Source organism: Pan paniscus, chromosome 23 (assembly GCF_029289425.2).
Source record: "Pan paniscus chromosome 23, NHGRI_mPanPan1-v2.0_pri, whole genome shotgun sequence".
NCBI lineage: Eukaryota > Metazoa > Chordata > Mammalia > Primates > Hominidae > Pan > Pan paniscus.
The window spans coordinates 46,414,516-46,435,894 of NC_085927.1; the positions used below are offsets into that span (position 1 = coordinate 46,414,516).

Here is a 21,379-nt window from a genome sequence, read left to right on the forward strand (position 1 = left end):
TCTGGAGCCCCAGGAGAGCTGTACAATGAGTATGCTTCCCCCTACATCTTAGATAGCACTGTTACTATCTTAGACAGCTGTTTTGGGGCATGACAGGTCATCCTTCCAATGGGGCCTTTCTCTGATGTCAAAGGTCAAATCCTCCTGTTAGCATTCCATCTTGTCTTTCTCATCTCTTCAAGTTAAGAGAATCCCAGGGACCCTCCCCATTCTTCTGCCACTCCATAGCTCTCCTCTTCCTGAGGAGCACCCCTCTGCAGGGACCCCCCTGAGTAAACTGGTAGGGTCATGTCCATTCCAAACTGCACAATTTCACGGGGGAAAATGGAAACCCTGGAGTGTAATTGGGATGTTGAGTGGGGCTGCTTTATTCTAAAAGAGAAAACTCAAGGACGTCATGCTCTCTGTCTTCAAATATCTGAGGGGCTGTCATGCTGAAAAGGGAAGGGATTTATTCAGTGTTGTTGGAGTGTGAAGGAAGAGGTGGATTAAAATTCAGTGTGCAGAGAAGACTTTTGCCAAAGAGTGCTGCTTAGCACTGGCTGGTGCTATCTTTGGAGGGGGTGAGCCCGCTGTCACTGGAGGCGTGCAAGTATCCCTAAAGGATATTTAACAGGGAACTCATGATCTAGAGAGTGGGGGGACACCCTACTGTACAGCATCTAAACCTCTCATCCCCAATAATCTGTAGCTTTAGGATTGTTTTAAATAGGATGCCAGGAGTTGGGAAAGGAATTAAAGAAATTCACTGAAGTGAGGACCAAGCTATAAAAAAAAATCTTTATTTCATGTACCAGGATTTTTTTTTTCAGTTTTCTGCTTTTTAAAATTTTTTTTCTGTTAACAGTCTGAAAAAAAAAAAAAAAAAAGGACTCACCAAGAAAATAAATGGAGGTTAGTTTCTTGAACTGGTCTGAGCTGGACATGAGCAATCATCCACACCCCTGGGCAGCAACGCCCTTGCAGTTCCGGTCCTGGCTCCTTCCCTCCGGACCCCCTAGCCCCTTCTCAGCCATGGCGATGTCACCCCACACCCCAGTGGCTTTCTTCAAGCACACCCAGAACCCAGGCCTTGCGCCATGGAAAGAAGCACTGATCGCCTTCCCAGACGCTCTGCCAGAATTCAGAGAACTGGAGCTAGTTTTTCTCTTCAGACAGTGCCCGCTTGGGTGCGGTTTTCTTGGGGCCCCTCCCTTCTCCCTTCGCTCTCATCCTTGATCCCTTTAGGTCTGGAATCTGGTGGGATGGCAGGCAAGATTGGGGTGGGAGAGGGGTAGAGTTCAGTTTCTGCCCAGACTGAGGGCAACTTGGTTGTTGTTACCACACCTTGAATTGTCTCCCATTGTTCTGCCCCAGGGCCCATGACCTCCCCCTGTACTTCTGGGCTGGGCTGGCCGATGTTCTGCCCCTTGCTGACCTGGGAAAATAACTTTCCTTTCCCAGGCAAAAGACAGGAAAGGCAGGTGAGATGTGCAAGCTCAAAAAGCCTTACTAGCCATTCTCTAGAACTCCCCAGAGAGCTCAACCTCAGGAAATGCCGGTGTCAAGAAAAATGCAAACCGAGGGAGACTCGCAGGCAGAGGCAGGGGGGCCTCACCTTGACCTTCAGTCACCTGGGAGTAACTTGCAGGCTGTTCTGAAATTTCCAGCTCAGGAAAGCTGTTGGATTTCTGTCAGTCTGAACTGGCCCTTGTCACTCTGGGGAAGAAAGGGGAGAAACACAGGATGCCCTTGACCTTTAGTCTGTGGTGTAAGTTTAACTTTTGGGGTTGGTCCTTACACTGGGATGGAACTGCTAAAATTTTCCTCTCCATTCCCTCAGCCTTGAGCCCTCCCAGTAAACCTCGGAGGATCCTCTTTTTCACAGACCCCCAAAGACACTGGGGAAGCCCTGGTGGCAGAGCTCTTCTCCCAAGGAAGCCTCTTTAACTCTCCATGATCGCAGCAAGGGAACACAAAGTGAAGAAGGGCTTTGGGGACCCCTGCGTCTTTCCCCTCTTTGCCTGAACAGCTTTATGTTTGCTCACATGTGTGTATTTTTGCTTTGACATTGGATGTGGGGGCAGGGGTTCGGGGAGCACAGTGAGGAGGTATATGGTGTGTGTGTGTGTGTGTCTGAGAGGCTGACTGATGAAGAGCCTGGGGGCTTGGTGGCAGCTGTCCTGGTCATCCCTGGCATATCCTTGGAGCAGGTGGCAGATCTTAAGTCACAGATACATAGAGCAAGAATGGGCCTTTCGTGCTTCTCTGGGTCAATCCACATGCTTACATGGGGGAAAATTAAGGCCCAGAGAGGCCATGCAGCAAGGAATTCCGGAATCCAGTCCTGGATTCTAGACGGGTGCCCTTCCCATGCATGCGAGTGGTGTGTGTGTGTGTGTGGGTATGTGTGCATGTGTGTGTTCATGTGTATGCTTTGTTGAGAGGGTGTGAATGAACACAAAGGCCAGTGTGGAGTTGTTGTCGTCCATGGCTTTGGAGGGCATGAGTCAATTTCCTTTGAGCCACGCCCCTGGCCGTGTATGGGATGGAAGGGTTGAGACTGAGTGTGTCCCTGTGAGTGACTGCAGTGCTGGGCTAAGTGGACTGTGTATGTGTGTGTGAACGTGCCTGTGTGCGTGTGGGGTGTGTGGTCTCTTTCTTTGTTGGATTCTGTCTTCCCCCATTCACAGCACCTTCCTGGTCTGAGGAAGCCACCTTTCCATCACAGAGACCCCCTGCAGCTCACTGGGACCTTCCGCTACTCCCTCCAACCTTCAAGCCCAGCTCTCACCTCTCACAACGGTTTTGCTTTGTTTTTGTAAATGGATTTGTATATTCGTTTTCTGGTTTTTTTTTTCTTTACAAGTTCCCTGCTAAAGTTTAAGTCCCCCACCCCGCCCCATTTTTTGTTTTCACAGTTTAAAGCTGGAAAAGAATTAAAAGAAAAATACTATCTGATTTTCTTGCAAGTAAATCCACTTATTTTATATTTACATTTATTTATAGTCTGTGGTTTTTTTATTTAAAAAAAATCACCACTTGTTTTTCCTTTTTCTTTTGTAAAAAGAAACCTTTTTGCAGTGTCATTGTTGAACCCGCTGGGCCCCAAGGGGGCATCAGTGAGTCCAAGGACCCCCAAAGGGTCAATGAACCCCCTTCCCAGGGGACTGGGGGGCTTATGAGTCAGGGGGTCCACCATCACCCCAGGGTCATCAGGTGGCCCTGAGGTGAGGGGTGAGGAGGGAGAGCTGTTTCATGTCCCCTGGGGGGGGGGTGGCATCTCCTGACCCCAAGGACAGGAGCTTGGGGACATGACCCCAAGAGGCTCACCCTGAGGATTCCGGGGTTTCCGGCATCTTGGTAAGCCACCGGCAGCCTCCCCTCTCCTTCCCTTTCCTCAAGGCCTAGGAAGTCATCACAGTGGGTTAAGGAGCATTAAGGACTGGGAACCTGGGGCCAGGCAAGCCCCAAGTGTACCCCCCTCCAGGCACCCTAACGGAGAGGAGGGACAAGGGCTCGGTCACCTGGAGGCCTACGATTGCCCCATCAATGCTGGGTGGAGCCGGCTCGAGCCCTGAGCCTTCCTGGCGTTCCTGGGGCACCCACCCAGGGGCTCCAGGGACCTGGCAGTGACTGCAGGCTCACCTGGCCCCAGGGCCCCTGAGTCTCGCCCCCCACTCTCCCAGGGAGGCAGGGCCCGCTGGGGGTTAAAGGGAACAGAAAAGTAACTCTCCCCGAGTTAAAAAAAAAAAAAAAAAAGTAACATAAACCCTGAAAAATACAAAGGACATCCCCTTTCCTTTCTGTTCTCATTTTTTTTTTTTGCTTTAATGTTATCTTGGTTCCCTTTTATTTTTTCATTTAAATTGATTTTTATTAAATGTTAAAATAATGGTACATGGGAAATCATGCATTTTCTTTTAGATTTATTTTCTATTTTTAATTTTTTATCCCTCTCGCTTTTTTTTAAAGTTTGTTTTCTTCCCTCGTTTATATTTTCCCACATTTCCTGTTGTTTTGCTTCTTTGTTCCTCTTGTAGTTTGTTCTTTTTTTTAAAATTTACTTGTTATGTTTTTTCTCTTTTTTTGTGTGTGTGTGTTTTTTTGTTTTTTGTTTTTTTGTTTTTTCTGTTTTTTGTTTTTGCTTTTGGAAGGTCTCCCAGCGGATGGTCTGGGTCGCCCCGCCCCGCCCCGCCCCCGGGGACCGCGCCCTCCTCCCGCGGTCTTCTGGCGAGGCCCGCGGTCTTTATACGGGGGTGGTCCGGCGGTTGGCTGTGTTGGAGTGGAGAGAGTCCTTGTTCTCCTTCTGGATACAGTTGTGAACCTGGAGGAAGCTGTTATCCCTGTCGGAGTTGTAGGTGGCGGTGGGCGTGGTGGCGGCCTTCAGGGGGTCCCTGCTGAGCGTGTACATGGAGATCTCCGTGGACGGCAGGGTGTTGAAGCCCTTGATGCCCACGGGGGAGGCGTCCCTGGAGTGTGAGGGCTCCGTGGAGCGCGAGCTGGAGCGGCTGCGGCGCTGGTAGCGGTAGCGGTAGCTGGGGATGCGGGTGATAGCAGAGGCCTGGAGGTAGTCCGTGGCGCGGGCCGTGGCCCGCAGCTGTTTGTGCCGGTCGATAAACATGTGCACCGCCAGCACCCCGACCATCTCGGCGATGATGAAGGACAGGGCCCCGAAGTAGAAGGACCAGCCGTATGAGTAACTATTCTTTTTGGAGTCGCTCTTGGAGGGGTCTCCGGCATTGGCAGATATGTACACTATGATGCCAATGATGTTACTCAGACCTGCGGGGCGCAGGGTGGCGGGGTGGGGGATCAGAGAGAAGGACGTTAGTTTCTCAGGAAGTCGGCCACAGGGCAGCCGTAAAGGACGGGGACAGCTGTGTGGGCCTTCCCTGGTCCCGCGTTTTCATGAACAGGTGGGGTGGTGTAGATGGACATCCGCAAGCTTCCCCTTAACATTTTATCTTTCCATTCAGAGAGAGCCACAAGGGAAGCGCTAATGGAAACAGACATGGGCAGGGCGGGAGAAGGGAGGCATTTCACAAGGCGCTGAGTAACTAATAATAGATATTGTTAATTGAGCCTTCTCTACCTGCTTTCACTGCTTGGTGCTTCAAGCAGGGCACAGATGAGGAAACAAGCACAGAGAGGTTAAGGAACTTGCTTAAGGCTGCACAGGGCTTCAAAGCTGGTGTAGCAGCAGGTGAAGGTGAGCTGATGGAGCCAGGCTGGCCTGCGTTCAAAGCCTTCGCAAGTTAACCTTGGTTTGAGTTTCCAGATCTGTAGAATGGGAGTAAGGTTAAGCCTTACTCTTTAGGGCCATGGAGAGGGTTAAATGGGTGAATACATGGGAGTACTCTTAGATGTTGGTGGTTCCTTTTTTTTTTTTTTAAAGATACAGTCTTGCTCTGTCACCCAGGCTGGAGTGCAGTGGTGTGATCACAGCTCACTGCAGTCTCAAACTCCTGGGACCAAGCGATCCTCCCACCTTAGCCTCTCTAGTAGCTGGGATTATGGATGCGTCACCATGCCCAGCTGATTAAAAGAAAAAAATTTTTGTAGAGATGCAGTCTTGAGGCCTCGCTGTGTTGCCCAGGCTGGTCTCGGACTCCTGAGCTCAAGTGATCCTCCTGTCTCAGCCTCCCAAAGTGCTGGGATTGCAGGCATGAGCCACTGCACCCGGCCTGATGTTGGTCATTCTTATTAAATGGCTCAGGCTACACCCAGGTTCTTTTTCTGGCATCTGAAGTGAGTGTGACTCATCTGTCATGTAACTGGGCTCAGACATCTGGATGTGGGTGCCTGCCTGCTCCCACCTGAGTAGAACAGTGAGGGGAGAGCCCACCCTTGGTTTCCAAGGTGAAGCTGAGTATCCCATAGGGGTTGGAACAGCGAGGCACTTGGGTGCCCTCTCTCCAGCCTCCTCATGGGTTTACTTGCACCGGGAAGGGAAAGGGTAAGTGGCAATTGGCCAAGTACCCTGAGAGGAAGCGGGCATTTGGGCCTTTTTTCAAGTGGTGGGAAGAAGATGGGGTGTGGGGATGCTCCTGGAGGATTTGGTACAGGCTCTGGAGTTGCTACAGGACAGGAGCCCCCCCACCACCTTCCTCCCCTGCAACACGACCTAGTGCAAGTCTTGGAGATTTCCTCTCCTCTCTCCCCATCTCTCTCTGCCAGGCTCTCGTGGCCCCTGAGCACCCAGACCCCAGCCTTCTTCCCAGTGGCAGGACTGGATCAGTGGCTGTTACCTGCAGACACGAAGAAGATGCCGGCACTCAGGATGATGTTGTGTCGAGTTTTGTAGAACTCGCTGGCTGCGATGCAGAGGCCACCCATGAAAAGCAGAATCACACTCAGGATTGGGAAAATGCTGGAGGCCCTCACGGCCCCTGTGGAACACAGAGGGTCAGGGAGAAAGAGAACGGCATGGCTGTGAGACTGAGGCACACAGAGGCAGGTGGGAGAGCAGCCCCGAGGCGCTGGGGGTTTATGGACACAGCCTTAGAGGAGAGGTTGCTTTGCAATCCTAGGGAGGGAGAGACAGCGAGCAGGCCACTGCCCAGCTCACAGCCCTGCAGGAGCTCCCCACTGCCTCCAGGGCCAAACTCCAGCACACCGTCAGGCACACAGGGCCCTGTGTTACTTGGCCTTTGCCCACTTCCAGCTCCCACGGCTCCCAGTCCTCATGTTCTCTCTCGTCCCACCACATCAAACTTCCCACGACATGTCATTTCATGCTGCTGACTTTTGAAATACAGAGCTTCCTACTGGAATGTCTTTCCTATTCTTCACTCAGCAAACTCTTCTTCATCCTTCAAAACCCAGCTCGAAGTCCCCTCTTCTGTAAAGCCTTCCCTGACTTTCTTAGGCAAAGTTATGAGCTCCCTCGTCTGCACTTTGGGGCCCTTGGGCACGCTGAGAGGCAGTGTGCTATAGTGGTTAGGTGGAACCACGTGGGTTGGATTTGAGTCTGGCTGCAGCATTTATTAGCTATGCAATAGAAAAAGTATCTCACCTCTGTGTGCCTCAGTTTCCTCATCTGTAAAGCAGGGATGGTAATAATGCCAAGCTCCTGAGATTGTTGTGAGGATTAAACGAGTTGATTCAGGCAATGCACTTAGATATTGCATGATATTATAATAAATATTTGTGTATACATATGCTTCCATCATGAACCATGGGTCGTGAGACAAGGACTGTGGCTTTACAAAGAAAAAGTTTCTTGTCTTTATCCTCTCTGTTCAACGACACAGTAGTCTGCCAATAGAAGCTCATTAAGTGAATAAATGTGGGGTCGTGGTCCAGAAGGAAGGAACAGGCACATTGCAAAGAAAATAAAGTAAGAAGAAAAACCCTTCTGGATAAGGACTGACAAACAGGACCAGAGAAGAAAAGAATATGGTAATGAAAAGGGAGAAACAGAAGGTGAGGGCCAGGGCTCCTACAGTTGGGGGTGGATGGGGGAAAAGGGGGACAGGTGGCTAAGGGCAGAGGTCGGGGCTACATGTGTTTGTGGGTGGAGCAGCACCTGAATGAGGACCCAGAGGTGTTGGGGAGCCCTTCACAAAGTGTCTTTGCGAAGTAAAACATTTTTTTTTAATCCAAATTCAAATAGGCAGTGAGTGACCTCAGGACCCAGCTCCGTGTCCTGGGAGCCATGGGCTAGGCAGGAGGCAGAGCTGGCTTGAGGCAGGGGTGAGGGAAAATATGTCTTCTTTACTATTATTATTTTTTGAGACGGAGTCTTCCCCTGTCACCTAGGCTGGAGTGCAGTGGTGCGATCTCGGCTCACTGCAACTTCTGCCTCCTGGGTTCAAGTGATTCTCCTGCCTCAGCCTCCCAAGTAGCTGGGACTACAGGCGTGTACCACCATGCCTGGCTAATTTTTGTACTTTTAGTAGAGATGGGGTTTCACTATGTTGGCCAGGCTGGTCTCAAACTCTTGACCTCGTGATCTGCCCATCTTGGCCTCCCAAAGTGCTGGGATTACAGGCTTGAGCCACCGTGCCTGGCCAAAGATGTCTTCTTTAAATGTTGCTTAAGTGGTTTCTAAGGAAGTTGAGTCCTGATAATTACAGGACCCTTTGGCCAAGCCCAGGGATTGGTCAGGGAGGTTGGTTTTGGAGGGGAATGTGCCAGGAGCGGAGCTTCCTCTTATCCCCATCCCCGTCCCCACCCCTTTGGGTGGGAGTGTGTTCAAGAAGGATCTGTGAGAAGAGAATTTCTCTATATAGAACTGCAGGGATTTTTCTTTTTCTTTTTTAAAATTTATTTTTATTTTTATTTTTTGAGATGGAGTCTTGCTCTGTTGCCCAGGCTGGAGTGTAGTGGTGTGATCTCGGCTCAGTGCAGCCTCCACCTCCCAGGTTCAAGCGATTCTCCTGCCTCAGCCTCCCAAGTAGCTGGGACTACAGGTGTGCACCATCACACCTGGCTAGTTTTTGTATTTTTAGTAGAGACGGGGTTTCGCTATGTTGGCCAGGCTGGTCTTGAACTCCTGACCTCAAGTGATCTGCCCGCCTCGGCCTCCCAAAGTGCTGGGATTACAGGCGTTAAAAGGGGATTTTAGGCAGTTTGCTGAGATGTGTGTGATGTAAAAACTCTTCTTCTGTCCTCACAATGGATCTGCAGCATAGTCTACACTGCTCACGAATGGATGAGTGGGTTATCTGGGGGGGACTTGAAGGGCAGAGCTCTTGGGGCAAAACCGAGCTGCATATAGGGAAGCAGGGGTGGGAGGATGGGGGCTTGGGGTGGCTGGGCTACTCTGCAGCCTCAGCACCCTCCTTCTCTTGGGCGGGATGGGGCTGCTCCTCCACAGACCCCAGGGAGGTGTTCTCTCCTTGCAAATCATTGCTAAGACAACACGCTGTATCCCTAACCTGATCCCCCAGCCCAAACACACCCACATCCACACCCACGCGTGACAGACATGCATGACTAAAAAGCCACCTTAACTCTCATCTTTATAAGCACATGAGGATGGTGAGAGCTTATTGAAAACCCAGGAGAAGAGAGAGAATATTTGTTAAGCACCCATTCGGTGTTGGGTCTTGAGCAGGTACCTAACATATATGATATAATTTCATCCTCATAACAGCCCGGCAGGGTGTGTTTTTTTGCCCCAATTTACAGACAAGAAAATTGAGGTTCAGAGAAACTCCCCTGCCACCCAGCTAGTGAACCAGGATTCATATCCAGACCAGCTCAACTTTTGGAGCACCCTGTAGTCTCCCTATGTGGCTTCCAAGGAGCCCAGGAAGGGTGAGTGCTACAGGGCCTGGAGAACTGGGTTTGGGTCCCAGCTGTGCCACTCATTTGCTGTGTGGCTAAGGCGGGTGCTCACTTCCTCTGTTTTTCCCCTGTGTAACATGGGGTATGGCCTGTTAGATGGTTTCTTTTTGTTTGTTTGTTTTAGAGACAGAGTCTTGCTCTATACCCCAGGCTGGAGTGCAGTGGCGTGATCTTGACTCACTGCAGCCTCCGTCTTCGGGGTTCAAGCAATTCTCCTGCCTCAGCCTCCCAAGTAGCTGGGATTATAGGCGCCCGCCACCATGTCCGGCTAATTTTTGTATTTTTAGTAGAGATGGGTTTTCGCCATGTTGGCCAGGCTGGTCTCAAACTCCTGACCTCAGGTGATCCACCGGCCTCGGCCTTCCAAAGTGCTGGGATTACAGGCCTGAGCCACCGCTCCCGGCCGTTAGATAGTTTCTAATAGCTCTGCCCTTTCCATGTGGACATGGTCCTGGCCAGCCACAAAGGGGAATGACAGAAGAAAGAAGGAAAGAAAGAAAGAGGTCGGTGTGGCTTCCGAGGCGCAGCAGCAGCAGCTCAGAGGAACAGGCAGAAGAAAGGCTCTGGCCTTCCCCCTCCAAGAAAGTGGGGTCTTACTACCCACAGGATGCCCGCAGGTGGCCGACCCAATTGTGCCCTCACAGCAAATGGACTCACAGCAGCCCAGGGCTTGATTTTTCCAGTTGAGCCCCATCTGCTGTGGGAACCCGGATGCCCCAGCTCAGCCTTCCTGCCAGCAGGGGGAGGGAGCGTCGGCTGCGGAGGGAGCTGGGATGCATGCGTGTGGGCAGCCAGAGGCCAGGCATGTGTGGACAAGATGGAGGGCGGCAGGAGAGCAGGGAGGGGTCTGCTGTGTTGCAGCCAGCAAAGAGCAATGTGGAGGAATCAGAACGGCTTCAGAAGCCACCAAGGCAGCGTATGACATGCTCTAAATAATGACCGCCAGCGGGGAATACAAACAGAAGCCTCTTCGGCACAGCAGAGCCAGCCCCAAGCTCTGGCCTTTCTTGGAAGAGGCCTCTTTGCCCAGAAAGAAGGCAACAGGCCGGGCGCGGTGGCTCACGCCTGTAATCCCAGCACTTTGGGAGGCTGAGGTGGGTGGATCACCTGAGGTCAGGAGTTCGAGACCAGCCTGGCTAACATGGTGAAACCCCGTCTCTACTGAAAAAAATACAAAAGTTAGCCGGGCATGGTGGTGCGTGTCAGTAGTCTCAGCTACTGGGGGTGCTGAGGCAGGAGGATCGCTTCAACTTGGGAGGCGGAGGTTGCAGTGAGCTGAGATCGCGCCACTGCACCCCAGCCTGGGCAACAGAGCAAGACTCCATCTCAAAAAAAAAAAAAAAAAAAAAAAAAAAAGGCAACAGTGGGCAACCAGCAAATAGCACCATGCTTAGGCCACTAGACTTGGCAGGGCCCAGATCCGGGTGGGAAGGAAGCTGGTTTAGGAGCAAGCAGGGTCTCCTACATTGGAGAAGTTTCTTGAAGGAGGTATTTCTGGCTGGGTAGTGTCACAAACGGAATGGGGATTTAGGAGTTAGTCACACTTGACTTTGAATCCTGGCTTTGTCAGTTAACAACGGTGTGACCCTTGGGCAAGGGTCATTACTGCTCTGAGCCTCAGTTTCCCCATCCTGTGAAATGGGAATAGTAAAAATAATCTTTAGCTTATAGGAATGTTGTAAGGCCTTGCTGCTGCAAGTGTGGCCTGAGGCCCAGCAGCATTGGCATCTGATTAGAAAGGCAACCCTGCCAGGCATGGTGGCTCATGCCTGTAATCCCAGCACTTTGGGATGCTGAGGTGAGCGGATCACATGAGGTCAGGAGTTCGAGACCAACCTGGCCAGCATGGCGAAACCTTGCTTCTACTAAAAATACAAAAATTAGCCGGACGTGACGGTAAGTGCCTGTAATCTCGGCTACTTGGGAGGCTGAGGCAGGAGAACCGCTTGAACCCAGGAGGCAGAGGTTGCAGTAAACTGAGATTTCGCCACTGCACTCTAGCCTGGGTGACGGAGCGAGGTTCCATCTCAGAAAAAAAGAAAAAAGAAATGCTGCCCCTCAGCTCTTTCCCCCAACTGAGTCATAATCTGCATTTTAATGAGATCCCCAGAGCAAGATTTGCGTGCATATGAAAGTTTGAGAAGTGCTGTTATAAGAATTAAATTGGGGCTGGGCTCGGTGGCTCACACCTGTAATCCCAGCACTTTGGGAGGCCGAGGCAGGTGGATCACTTGAGGTCAGGAGTTCAAGACCAGCCTAGCCAATATGATGAAACCTCGTCTCTACCAAAAATAAAAAAATTAGCTGGGCATGGTGGTGCACACCCGTAGCCCCAGCTACTTGGGGGGCTGAGGCAGGAGAATCGCTTGAATGCGGGAGGCAGAGGTTGCAGTGAGCCAAGATCTCACCACTGCACTCCAGCCTGGGCGTCACAGCAAGATTCTGTCTCAAAAAAAAAAAAAGAATTAAATTGGGTCCTACCTTTTACTGTGTCTCACACTAGAAGGTGCACAGTAAAAGGTAGCAATTTTTATTTCTGAGGTCCCTCTTCCCAAAACATCAGTCCAGACATAACTTCCCTATAAATTGTCCTCACTTCCTACAAAGCCAAGCATGGTCTTGTTGCCAAAATCTATCACAAGAGTCAGGAAATATCTGATTTATTTAATGAACAAATATTTACTAGTCTCCTATAAGTAAGCATATGGCACTTCACATTACCTGCCAACATTTATGGAGCCCCTCCCCTGTACCAGGCCTTGTTCTAAGAGCGGTGTAAACCTCATACCAGCCCCATGAAGCCATGGGCTTTGGCTTCAAGGAGATTACACACGCCTAAAGCTGACATTGGCAAACTTGTTCTGTGAAGGGAAAGACAGCAAATATTTTCATCTTTGCTGGCCATATGGTCTCAGTTGCAATTTCTTAACTTTGCAGTTGTAGCACATAAACAGCCATAAACAATATGTAAACAAATGAACGTGGTTGTCTTCCAATAAAACTTTATTTACAAAATCACTTTGGGATGCCGAGGGGGCTGGATCACTTGAAGTCAGGAGTTCGAGACCAGCATGGCCAACATGGCGAAACCCCATCTCTACTAAAAATACAAAAATTAGCCCAGCGTGGTGGCGCATGCCTGTAGTCCCAGCTACTCGGGAGCCTGAGGCAGGAGAATCGCTTGAACCCAGGAGGCAGAAGTTGCAGTGAGCTGAGATCAAGCCACTGCACTCTAGCCTGGGCAGTGGGTGACAGAGTGAGTGAGACTCCATCTCAAAAAAAAAAAAAAAAATCAGGTGGTGGGCTGGATGGGCTGGATTTGGCCTGCTAGTCATACTTGGCCAGCTGTGGCCAAGAGTATACTCTGTACTGGGGAAAAGGCCACGTGGTCCAGAGCAGGGAGATGCTTTGCTCTAGGCTAGCTGTGAATCCAGTGAGCAAATATGGACTGAGGGCCCACCACTGTGCTAGACCTGGGCTTGGCATGAGAGACATGAGGGGTGCAAAACAGGCCTGGTTCATGTCTTTCTAGAGCTTATACTCTCATGAAGGACATGTATGCCATCAGATAATCACACAGCCTGGATAACATGCTATGAAAGAAAAGTACCTATATGGCACCATGAGGGTATGTGACAGGCTAATGTCACATGTAGACAACTAATGTCCATAGAGAGCTTAGAGTATGCCGAGGACTGTTTTGAGCACTGCACATACACAAACTCGTTAGTTCTCATTACAACTCTGTGAAGTAAGTACTTCATATTATTTTTATTTTTTAAATTTATTTTAGTTCTACTTATTGCATTATCTTAAGCAGCATATAATAGTATGGCCTCTGAAATGTGATAGACCTGGATTCAAATCCAATGCTTTTGTTTTTTAATTTTTAATTATTTTTTTTTGAGACAGAGTCTTGCTCTGTCACCCAGGCTGGAGAGCAGTGGCGTGATCTCGGCTCACTGTAACCTCTGCCTCCTGGGTTTGAGTGATTCTTGTGTCTCAGCCTCCCAAGTAGCTTAGATTACAGGCCATGTGCCATCACACCTGGCTAATTTTTGTATTTTTAGTAGAGACGGGGTTTCACCACGTTGGCCAGCCTGGTCTCGAACTTCTGGCCTCAAATGATATGCCTGCCTCAGCCTCCCAAAGTGCCGGGAGTACAGGCGTGAGCCACCACACATGGCCTATATAAGTATTTTAATTATCCCCGCTATACAGAGACCAAACTGAAGCAAGGAGAGGTTAAGCCATTTGTTCAAGATTTGTGAATCCAGGCAGTCTGACTCTAGGGTCTGTGCATCTAACCACTGCATTCCCTTCTTTTCAGGCTCTACACTTTGCTGCCCTTCAAAGCATCCTCTGAGCTTATGTGGGGATCAGGACGGGTCTCCCTGAGGAAGTGGTGATAGAGCTGACCTCTGGCGAATAAGGAGCAGCTAATTAGGCACAATGAAGGCAGGGCTGTGGGAGAGAGAGCAGCAGGAGCTGGAGGTGGAGGAAGCATGGCTCGTTCAGAGACCTGGAAGAAGGCTGGATCACGAGGAGCCAGTGGAAGAGTGTGGGGAGCACTGAAGGGAGGAGCCAGTGGAGGAGTGTGGGGAGCACCTAAGGAGAGGAGGCAGGCGGGTCTGGGCCACGTGGGGCCTCAGGAGTTGAGCTAAAGAGCTTAGCTTTATCCCAAGAGCAATGGGAAACTTTAAAGGGCTTAGAACAGGCAGGGCTGTCATGATCTGATTTGCATCTTAAGAAGCAAACGGATTACGAAGGGGTCAAGGGTGGCTCCAGGGAAGCAGTGAGAAGGCTACTGCAGCTGATCAGAGAGGAGTGATGCCGGTGCTTGGGCCAGGGTAGGTACAAAGGGCATGGACAGAGGCAGATGTGTTTCAGAGATGTTTAGGAGGTGAATTGAAGCTTGATGATTGGATATGGATAGTGAAGAGGGTGGCGTTGAGGTTAACTTCTAGGTTTCAGACTTGCCAGCTGGGTGGAAAAAACCACTTAGGGGGACTGGGAGAGGACCCAGCCTAGCAGTGAGTAGAGAGTAGGGGAGGAACCTGGGCGAGGTGGCTCACGCCTGTAATCCCAGCACTTTGGAAGGCCGAGGCAGGTGGATCACCTGAGGTCAGGAGTTTGAAACCAGCCTGGCCAACATGGTGAAACCCCATCTCTACTAAAAAAATACAAAATTAGCCAGGGGTGGTGGCGCATCCCTGTAAACCCAGCTACTTGGGAGGCTGAGGCTGGAGAATTGCTTGAACCTGGGAGGTGGAGGTTGCTGTGTGCCAAAATTGTGCCATTGCATTCCAGCCTGGGCAACAAGAGCGGAACTCTGTCTCAACAAAACAAAACAAACAAAAAAAGAGAGTAGAGGAGGAAGATCAAAAGGTTTGGTTTTGGACATGCTGAGTTTGAGATGCCTTGGGGATGTGCATGTAGAGTGTGGGTGGGGCAGTTGGGTGTGCAGATGTGGAGCACAGGGGTGCCATCTGGGTTGAAGCTATCTCACAGACACACAGAAGAGCTTGCCTATGGATGAAGAGAGGCTTAGACCTGAGGCTTGGGGAGCCCCAATGGTTAGTGACCATCTCAACAAGACCTTGGGCAAATAATAGTGTTCCTTGGCCCCTATTTCCTTTTCTGTAAAATGGAGATGAAAATCCTAACTCCGTCTACCTTACTGGGTTACAGGGATTAAGCAGGAAGAGGAATGTGGACTCTTCAGAAAATGCAGGATGTCAGTGAACTATGAGCAATTTATTATTTTCTATGAGGGTGACAGAAATAAAGAGTATCCTAAGTGCCCAGGAGGCAAGCAACATCTTGCCTTCTGGAACGGGTGGCCTGAGCTATCTGTTCTTTGCAAATCTGCTTTTTGGCCAAACTCCCTAGACAAATCATCTTGTGATCTTGTGCCTCGGTGGGCCCCAGCCTCTCTGGCCATCACGCTGTGACGTGGTGCTTCATGGTGGGCATAGCCAGAGGCCGGGCCAGATAGGGCACGCGGGGCCCCGAGGTTTTCTCACTGTGTCTGGCAGCGGAGGAGGGTGGGCTGGTGGTCAGTGGGGGTGGGGATATGACGACGGGGGGAGGTCAGGAGACCTGGGCCTGCTGTGCACTCTTTGCCTAGCTCTCCACGGGACCCGAGCATGTGCTATTCCTTCTCTGGCCTCAGATCTGCACTCTGATGAGGTTGGAGTAGACGATCTCTAAGGCCCTGTCCCTCAATGATGGTCCTGTGCCCATCAAGACCTCTCCCCAGGGCCCATACAGCCAGGCCATGCTGCTGCCTTACCTGTTCCCTGTGCGAGTAATGACCTTGAATCAAAATAGTCACCGTAATCAGGTATGTAGCAGGCAGGTTCCTCATTTTCTGTGCCTAGTGTTATGCTCTTATCCCATCTGGGATTTGACTCATCATTAGGATGAATTAGGATCATTAGGATCAATCCGCATTAGGAGATACAGTCTACAGTCACAGACCTGCACAGACCTGCTGGGTTGCAAGGAGCTTTCTAGTCTCTTGGGCATCTCTTCCCATCTTCTCCTTCCATGCTGTGCTGGCTGGTGTAGCCAATGGCCGTGAGAAGGGATGCGTTTCAAAAAATGCCTGTGTGATGCATGTTTATAGCAGTACAATTTGCAATTGCAAAATTGTGGAACCAACCCAAATACCTATCCATCAATGAGTGGATAAAGACTGTGGTATAAATATGATGGAATACTACTCAGCAATAAAAAGGAATGACTAATGGCATTTGCAGCAACCTGGGTGAGATTGGAGACTATTATTCTAAGTGAAGTAACTCAGGAATGGAAAACCAAACATTGTATGTTCTCACTCATAAGTGGGAGCTAACCTATGAGGATGCAAAGGCATAAGAATGACAGAATGGACTCTGGGGATTCAGGGGGAAAGGGTGGGGAGAGGGTGAGGTATAAAAGGCTACAAATTGGGTTCAGTGTGTCCTGCTTGGATGATGGGTGCACCACAATCTCACAAATCACCACTGAAGAACTAACTCATGTAACCAAACACCACCTGTTCCCCAACAACCTCTGGAAATAAAAAATAAAATAAAAAAACACTCCAAAATGCGTCTGTGTGTGCGTGTGTGTGTGTGTGTATGTGTGTGTGTGTGAGAGAGAGAGAGAGTCAGACAGACCTCAAAGAAGAAAGAGGAGAACAAAGATGGTGGGTGAGAAATAGAGAAGTCAAACGCTATGGTTTGGAGCATGGGTTCCAGATGCAGCCCGCTTGGGGTCTCCTCCTGGACCCCCACTGGCTGTGTAGCCTCTGTGCCTTGCCTTTCCCATCTGTGTGATGGGGACACTGATCATCTCACCCTCATAGGGTGGTTGTGAAGATGAATTAAGATAATGTTTCAAGTGTCAGGCCTGGCACATCGTCAAGTGTTCAATGAACGTGTGCTATATATAATAGCACATGAAAAGCATTTTGAGAGCCCAGGGAGCTAACTTGGGGAGTACCATCTGTGCAGGATGCCGGATACATCCCTGCTTCCTGCTGTCAGTAGAGATTGGTGACCAGTCGCACAGGCTCAGGAGAAAGGCTGCCGGAGTCCATCTTCCTAGCTGTGACCTGGTCCCCCGGGGGGCTCTGCTGCCCCCTCTGCCATATGGAGATCACAAGCACACTTAGCTCACAGGGTGCTATGAGGAGTAACTGAGGACACACACTTGAAGCAATGAGAATAATGTCTGGTATGCCAGGAGCACCAGCAAATCGTACTCATCATTCCAGCGGAGCAAATTGTTGCTGTCTCTCACCGGGCTTTGGGTTACTGAGGCTGCTGTTTATTAAAGTGTGGGTTGTGACTCATTACTAGGTCATGAAATTGGTGTAGTGGTAGCAACCAGCCCTTAAAGAAATGAACAGGGGCCGGGCGCGGTGGCTCACGCCTGTAATCCCAGCACTTTGGGAGGCCGAGGCGGGTGGATCACGAGGTCAAGAGATCGAGACCATCCTGGCCAACATGGTGAAACCCGGTCTCTACTAAAAATACAAAAATGAGCCAGGCGTGGTGGCGCAGGCCCGTAGTCCCACCTACTTGGGAGGCTGAGGCAGGAGACTCGCTTGAACCGGGGAGGCGGAGGTTGCAGTGAGCCGAGATCATGCCACTGCGCTCCAGTCTGGCGACAGAGTGAGACTCCGTCTTGGAAAAAAAAAAAAAAAAAAAAGAAATGAACTAGGACAGAATAGAAACTGCCGGCCAGTGTGCGTTCAGGAAGGCTGGGTGGCTTTTGGGGAACATTTTGCTCTGGTTCTGCAGATGTGAGTGAGTACAAGTGGCAGCTTAGGTGTTTCCTAACCATGGGGTGGGGTCACAATAGTTTTAGCCACGTTGGTTGTGATGACTTCTGGAGGGGATGTCTCTCAGAAGCCCCCTCATGGCAATGTTTTCTAGAAGGGGCTGACAGCCTTGGGCAGTGGACAGGTAGCAGGATAATGGACCTGGATAATGCTCCCAGGGTGCAGTCCCAGAAAGTGTGCCGGGCTGGGGCAGGTCATTTTCCCTCTTGGGGCTCCGTTTTTCCCTCATCTGTAAAATGGGAGGGTGGGGCTGGGTGGTCCTAAACTAGGATGATGGGCTGGGTGCGGTAGCTCACACCTGTAGTCCCAGCACTTTGGGAGGCCAAGGCTGGCAGATCACTTGAGGTGAGGAGTTTGAGACCAACCTGGCCAACATGGTGAAACCACGTCTCTACTAAAAAAAAATACAAAAAATTAGCTGGGTGTGATGGCGTGCACCTGTAATCCCAGCTACTGAGACAGAAGAATTGCTTGAACCCAGGAGGCGGAGGTTGCAGTGAGCCAAGATGGCACCACTGCACTCCAGCCTGGGTGACAGAGCGAGACTCAATCTCAAAAAAAAAAAAAAAAAGCCGGAATGATGGATCATTACACTTCTAAAACTCTAGGCGGGTGAAGCCTGGTGGACGCCCCTCATGCTGTTCCACTGGGGCTCTGGGGAGACCTAAAAAAGCACTGTTCACGGGAGGCTCAGAGAAGTTGTGTAACTTGCCAAAGGTCACAGAGTGAAGCACCCCTTGAATTCAGGCCCTTTTATTCTAAGTAACAAGCTCGGGTTTTGACACCTGGTCTCCCCACACCTCCCTGGCTCATGTTCCCTGGTGGGACTGGTGGAGGTGGGGAGAGAGGGGCAATGGGAAGGAGGGACACTGTCTGAGGCCAGGAAGGGTGGCTCTGGCCCAGCTTGACACCCAATATCCTCCTCTGACCTCATTCTGGGAAGAGGGTGAACATGCCAGCTGCCCTAGGGCGGGCGGTACCTTGTTTATTCACTTAGCAAACCTCTCCTGGGCCTGATCCTGGGAAAGGCCCTGTGCTGGAGGGGGCGGATGGGTGGGAGGAGGACACTCTATTTGCAGCCACTCCTTGTGGTGTCCTCAAGCTGTTCACAGTCCGTGGGGAGAAGATTCCGTAACAGAAACCAAGATGAAACAGACCGGCAATAGAGTGGTCACCTCCCCGCACAGCAGCCTCGTCCTACATTCCCAGCCTCAGAGAAGGGCAGTAATGTTTGCCCTATCTGCCAGCCAGAACTCCTCGCCATCCACAAGACCTCTCTCTTACTTCTCCCATCCAGGCTGTCAGTAAAAGCTGCCAGCTCAACTGGGCATGATAGCTCACACCTGTAATCCCAGCACTTTGGGAAGCCGAGGCGGGTGGATCACCTGAGGTCAGGAGTTTGAGACCAGCCTGACCAACATGGTAAAAACCCGTCTCTACTAAATACAAAAAATTAGCTGGGCGTGGTGGCAGACACTTGTAATCCCAGCTACTTGGGAGGATGAGGCAGGAGAATCACTTGAACCCAGGAGGTGGAGGTTGCAGTGAGCTGAGATCATACCACTGCACTCCAGCCTGGGCAACAAAAGTGAAACTCTGTCTCAAAAAAAAAAAAAAAAAAAAAAGCTGCCGGCTGTCTTGTCAAATACATATAGAATCAAACCCCTTCTCAGCCACCTCTCCACTACCGGGCCCGAGCACCTGCCTTTTGAGCCTGGAGATAGCTGTGGTCTCCTAAGTGGTCTCCCTCTCCTGCAGAAGCTGGAGTGATACTGGTAGCCTGGACATCAGACCATGCCTGTCCCCTGCTCAGAACCCACCCGTGGTGGTCTCATCTCAGAGGAAAGCAGAGGCTCCCAAGTCCTGGTCCCCACCCCTTCTGCCACCTGCCTTCCCCTCGTCTGCTTATCACAGGGCGTCCTGGCTGTTATGAACCTGCCAGCCTCAGATGTTTTGCACTGGCGGTTCCCTCTGCCTGAATGCTCTTCCAGGATATCTGCACCTCCCAAGCACTCCCTCACCTCCTTTAGGTCTCTGCTTCAATGTCACCTTTGCCACAAGGACTTTCTGACCACCCTGTTGCAAACTGAAGCCCTCCCCGGGTGCCCATCTCTCCTCCCTGTTTCCTCTTTGTTCTTTGCGCTCATCGCTATGCAATGGGACACAACAGTGAGCATGGATCGTGGCAATCGCTCTGCAATGGGACGCAACAGTGAACACGGATTGTGGCGAATGCCTGCTGAATGCTCACTGGGTTCGGGGCAGGTGCGAATTGCTGTCCGACTCTAACTCCCTTAATCCTCATGGCAATGCTAGGAAGATGACAATGAGCATCATCCCCATTGCAAGGAAACCGAGGCCCAGGGAGGTTCACCGGGAAGTGGCAGAGCTGGATTTGAAGCCCCGAGTGTGCCAAAGCCTGCCTCCCACTGGTGTCCAAGTTCTGTAAATTCACCCCCCAGACGGCCATCGCGTGGGTCCTCCCTGCCTTGGCCGCCTTCTGCCTCCTTCCTTGGTTCCACTCCTGCTGTCGGCTTCCCCCAGGCTGCCTGTCATCGTCCTCAGGTGGTCACTGAATCCCTGGGGAGGTGTCAAATTTAAGCGCAACTGGGTGTACCTCTCTTGTGTGTGTTGTGGGGAGCTGAGTGGGGGCATCTGCTTTGCTGAGGGCCTGCCTCCCTTCCCCCTTCTGTCCACTTCTGGCTATGGAGTGTGGCCTGGTGATCCCCTCATTGAGGCCTGTGTGTGTGGCCTGTGTCACACCCCCTGGAGGGAGTACGTCAGAGACAGCAGCCAGCCCTGGGCCCCTCACCCACACCTCCAGCCCCAGGCTCTGAATATGGAGTGGGGAGACCTGACCATACCCCGCAGTCCTGGACAATGAGTGGCCCCAATAGAGTGGATTTTGGGGTGTGGCACACAGTAGGTGCTTAATACATGACTGTTGGAGGGAGCCAAATTCCTCTGATTCTTCTTCCCTTACTCCAAATCACAATAGGACAGCTAGGAAATGTCACCTCCCATCTCCTGGACACAACACGCACACATACACACACACAACACACAGGGACCCACATACACACAGACATGTGCAAACACACAAGTGCTTACACATTCAGACACGGACACTCAAACACACGGACATGTGGGTACCGAAAGACACAGAACACAGCACAGACTCATGCCCTCATGCACAAAGACAGATGCATGGATGCACGCTTGACATTCAAGAGAAGTCACACCCCGGTCACCACCGCCTCGTTCCTCACCACGCTCCTCAATCTTTGGTTAATGAGGGAAGAGGATATGGAGGCTGCCACAGCAGACACATTCGATGGGCCCACAGCGCTGGTTGGGAGAAACAGTCCAGTCACATTCATTACTGGGTAAGCCAGTTATAGGTGGGGCGAAGTCCATATTGGTCATGACTTTATGGAGGCCGGAGTAGTGATGAGGGACTCCTATAGCTGTTTCTCTATCAGTGTGGTTCAGGAGAGGCTGGGGGACTCCTCAGTTACTCATAGGCACTGGGGAGTAAGAGTGTCCATTCATTAATTCATTCATTCATTCGTCCATCAGATATTAATTGAGTGCCTTCCTTCTGCCAGGCCCTCCAAGAGGCTGGACAACATCTTAAGCTTGGCCTGCTGGCTTGAGCGCGGTGAGCCTCACCGTCCTTTCCACCCCAGGAGATGAGCTCTGAACTGCTGTCCAGCCATGCCCTTCTGGCATTCTCTGTCCTCCCTCTCTGCTCTACATCCCCAGTCC

The 21,379-nt window shown here is 51.0% G+C and overlaps 1 protein-coding gene across 2 annotated transcripts in view; it reads right to left on the reverse strand.

Annotated features, from left to right (window-relative positions):
- Nucleotides 1-766: 766 nt before the first annotated feature.
- The window catches only part of CACNG2 (calcium voltage-gated channel auxiliary subunit gamma 2), a 141,956-nt gene continuing 121,343 nt past the window's right edge, over nt 767-21,379 (reverse strand). For both annotated transcript variants that reach the window (XM_063603437.1, XM_003821534.6), the window contains 2 exons: nt 6,231-6,371; nt 767-4,764 (listed from right to left, as the gene is read on the reverse strand). In XM_063603437.1, coding sequence (XP_063459507.1) covers nt 4,229-4,764; nt 6,231-6,371 — 677 coding nt within the window. In that variant the 3' untranslated portion in view covers nt 767-4,228. The remainder of the gene's footprint in view (nt 4,765-6,230; nt 6,372-21,379) is intronic.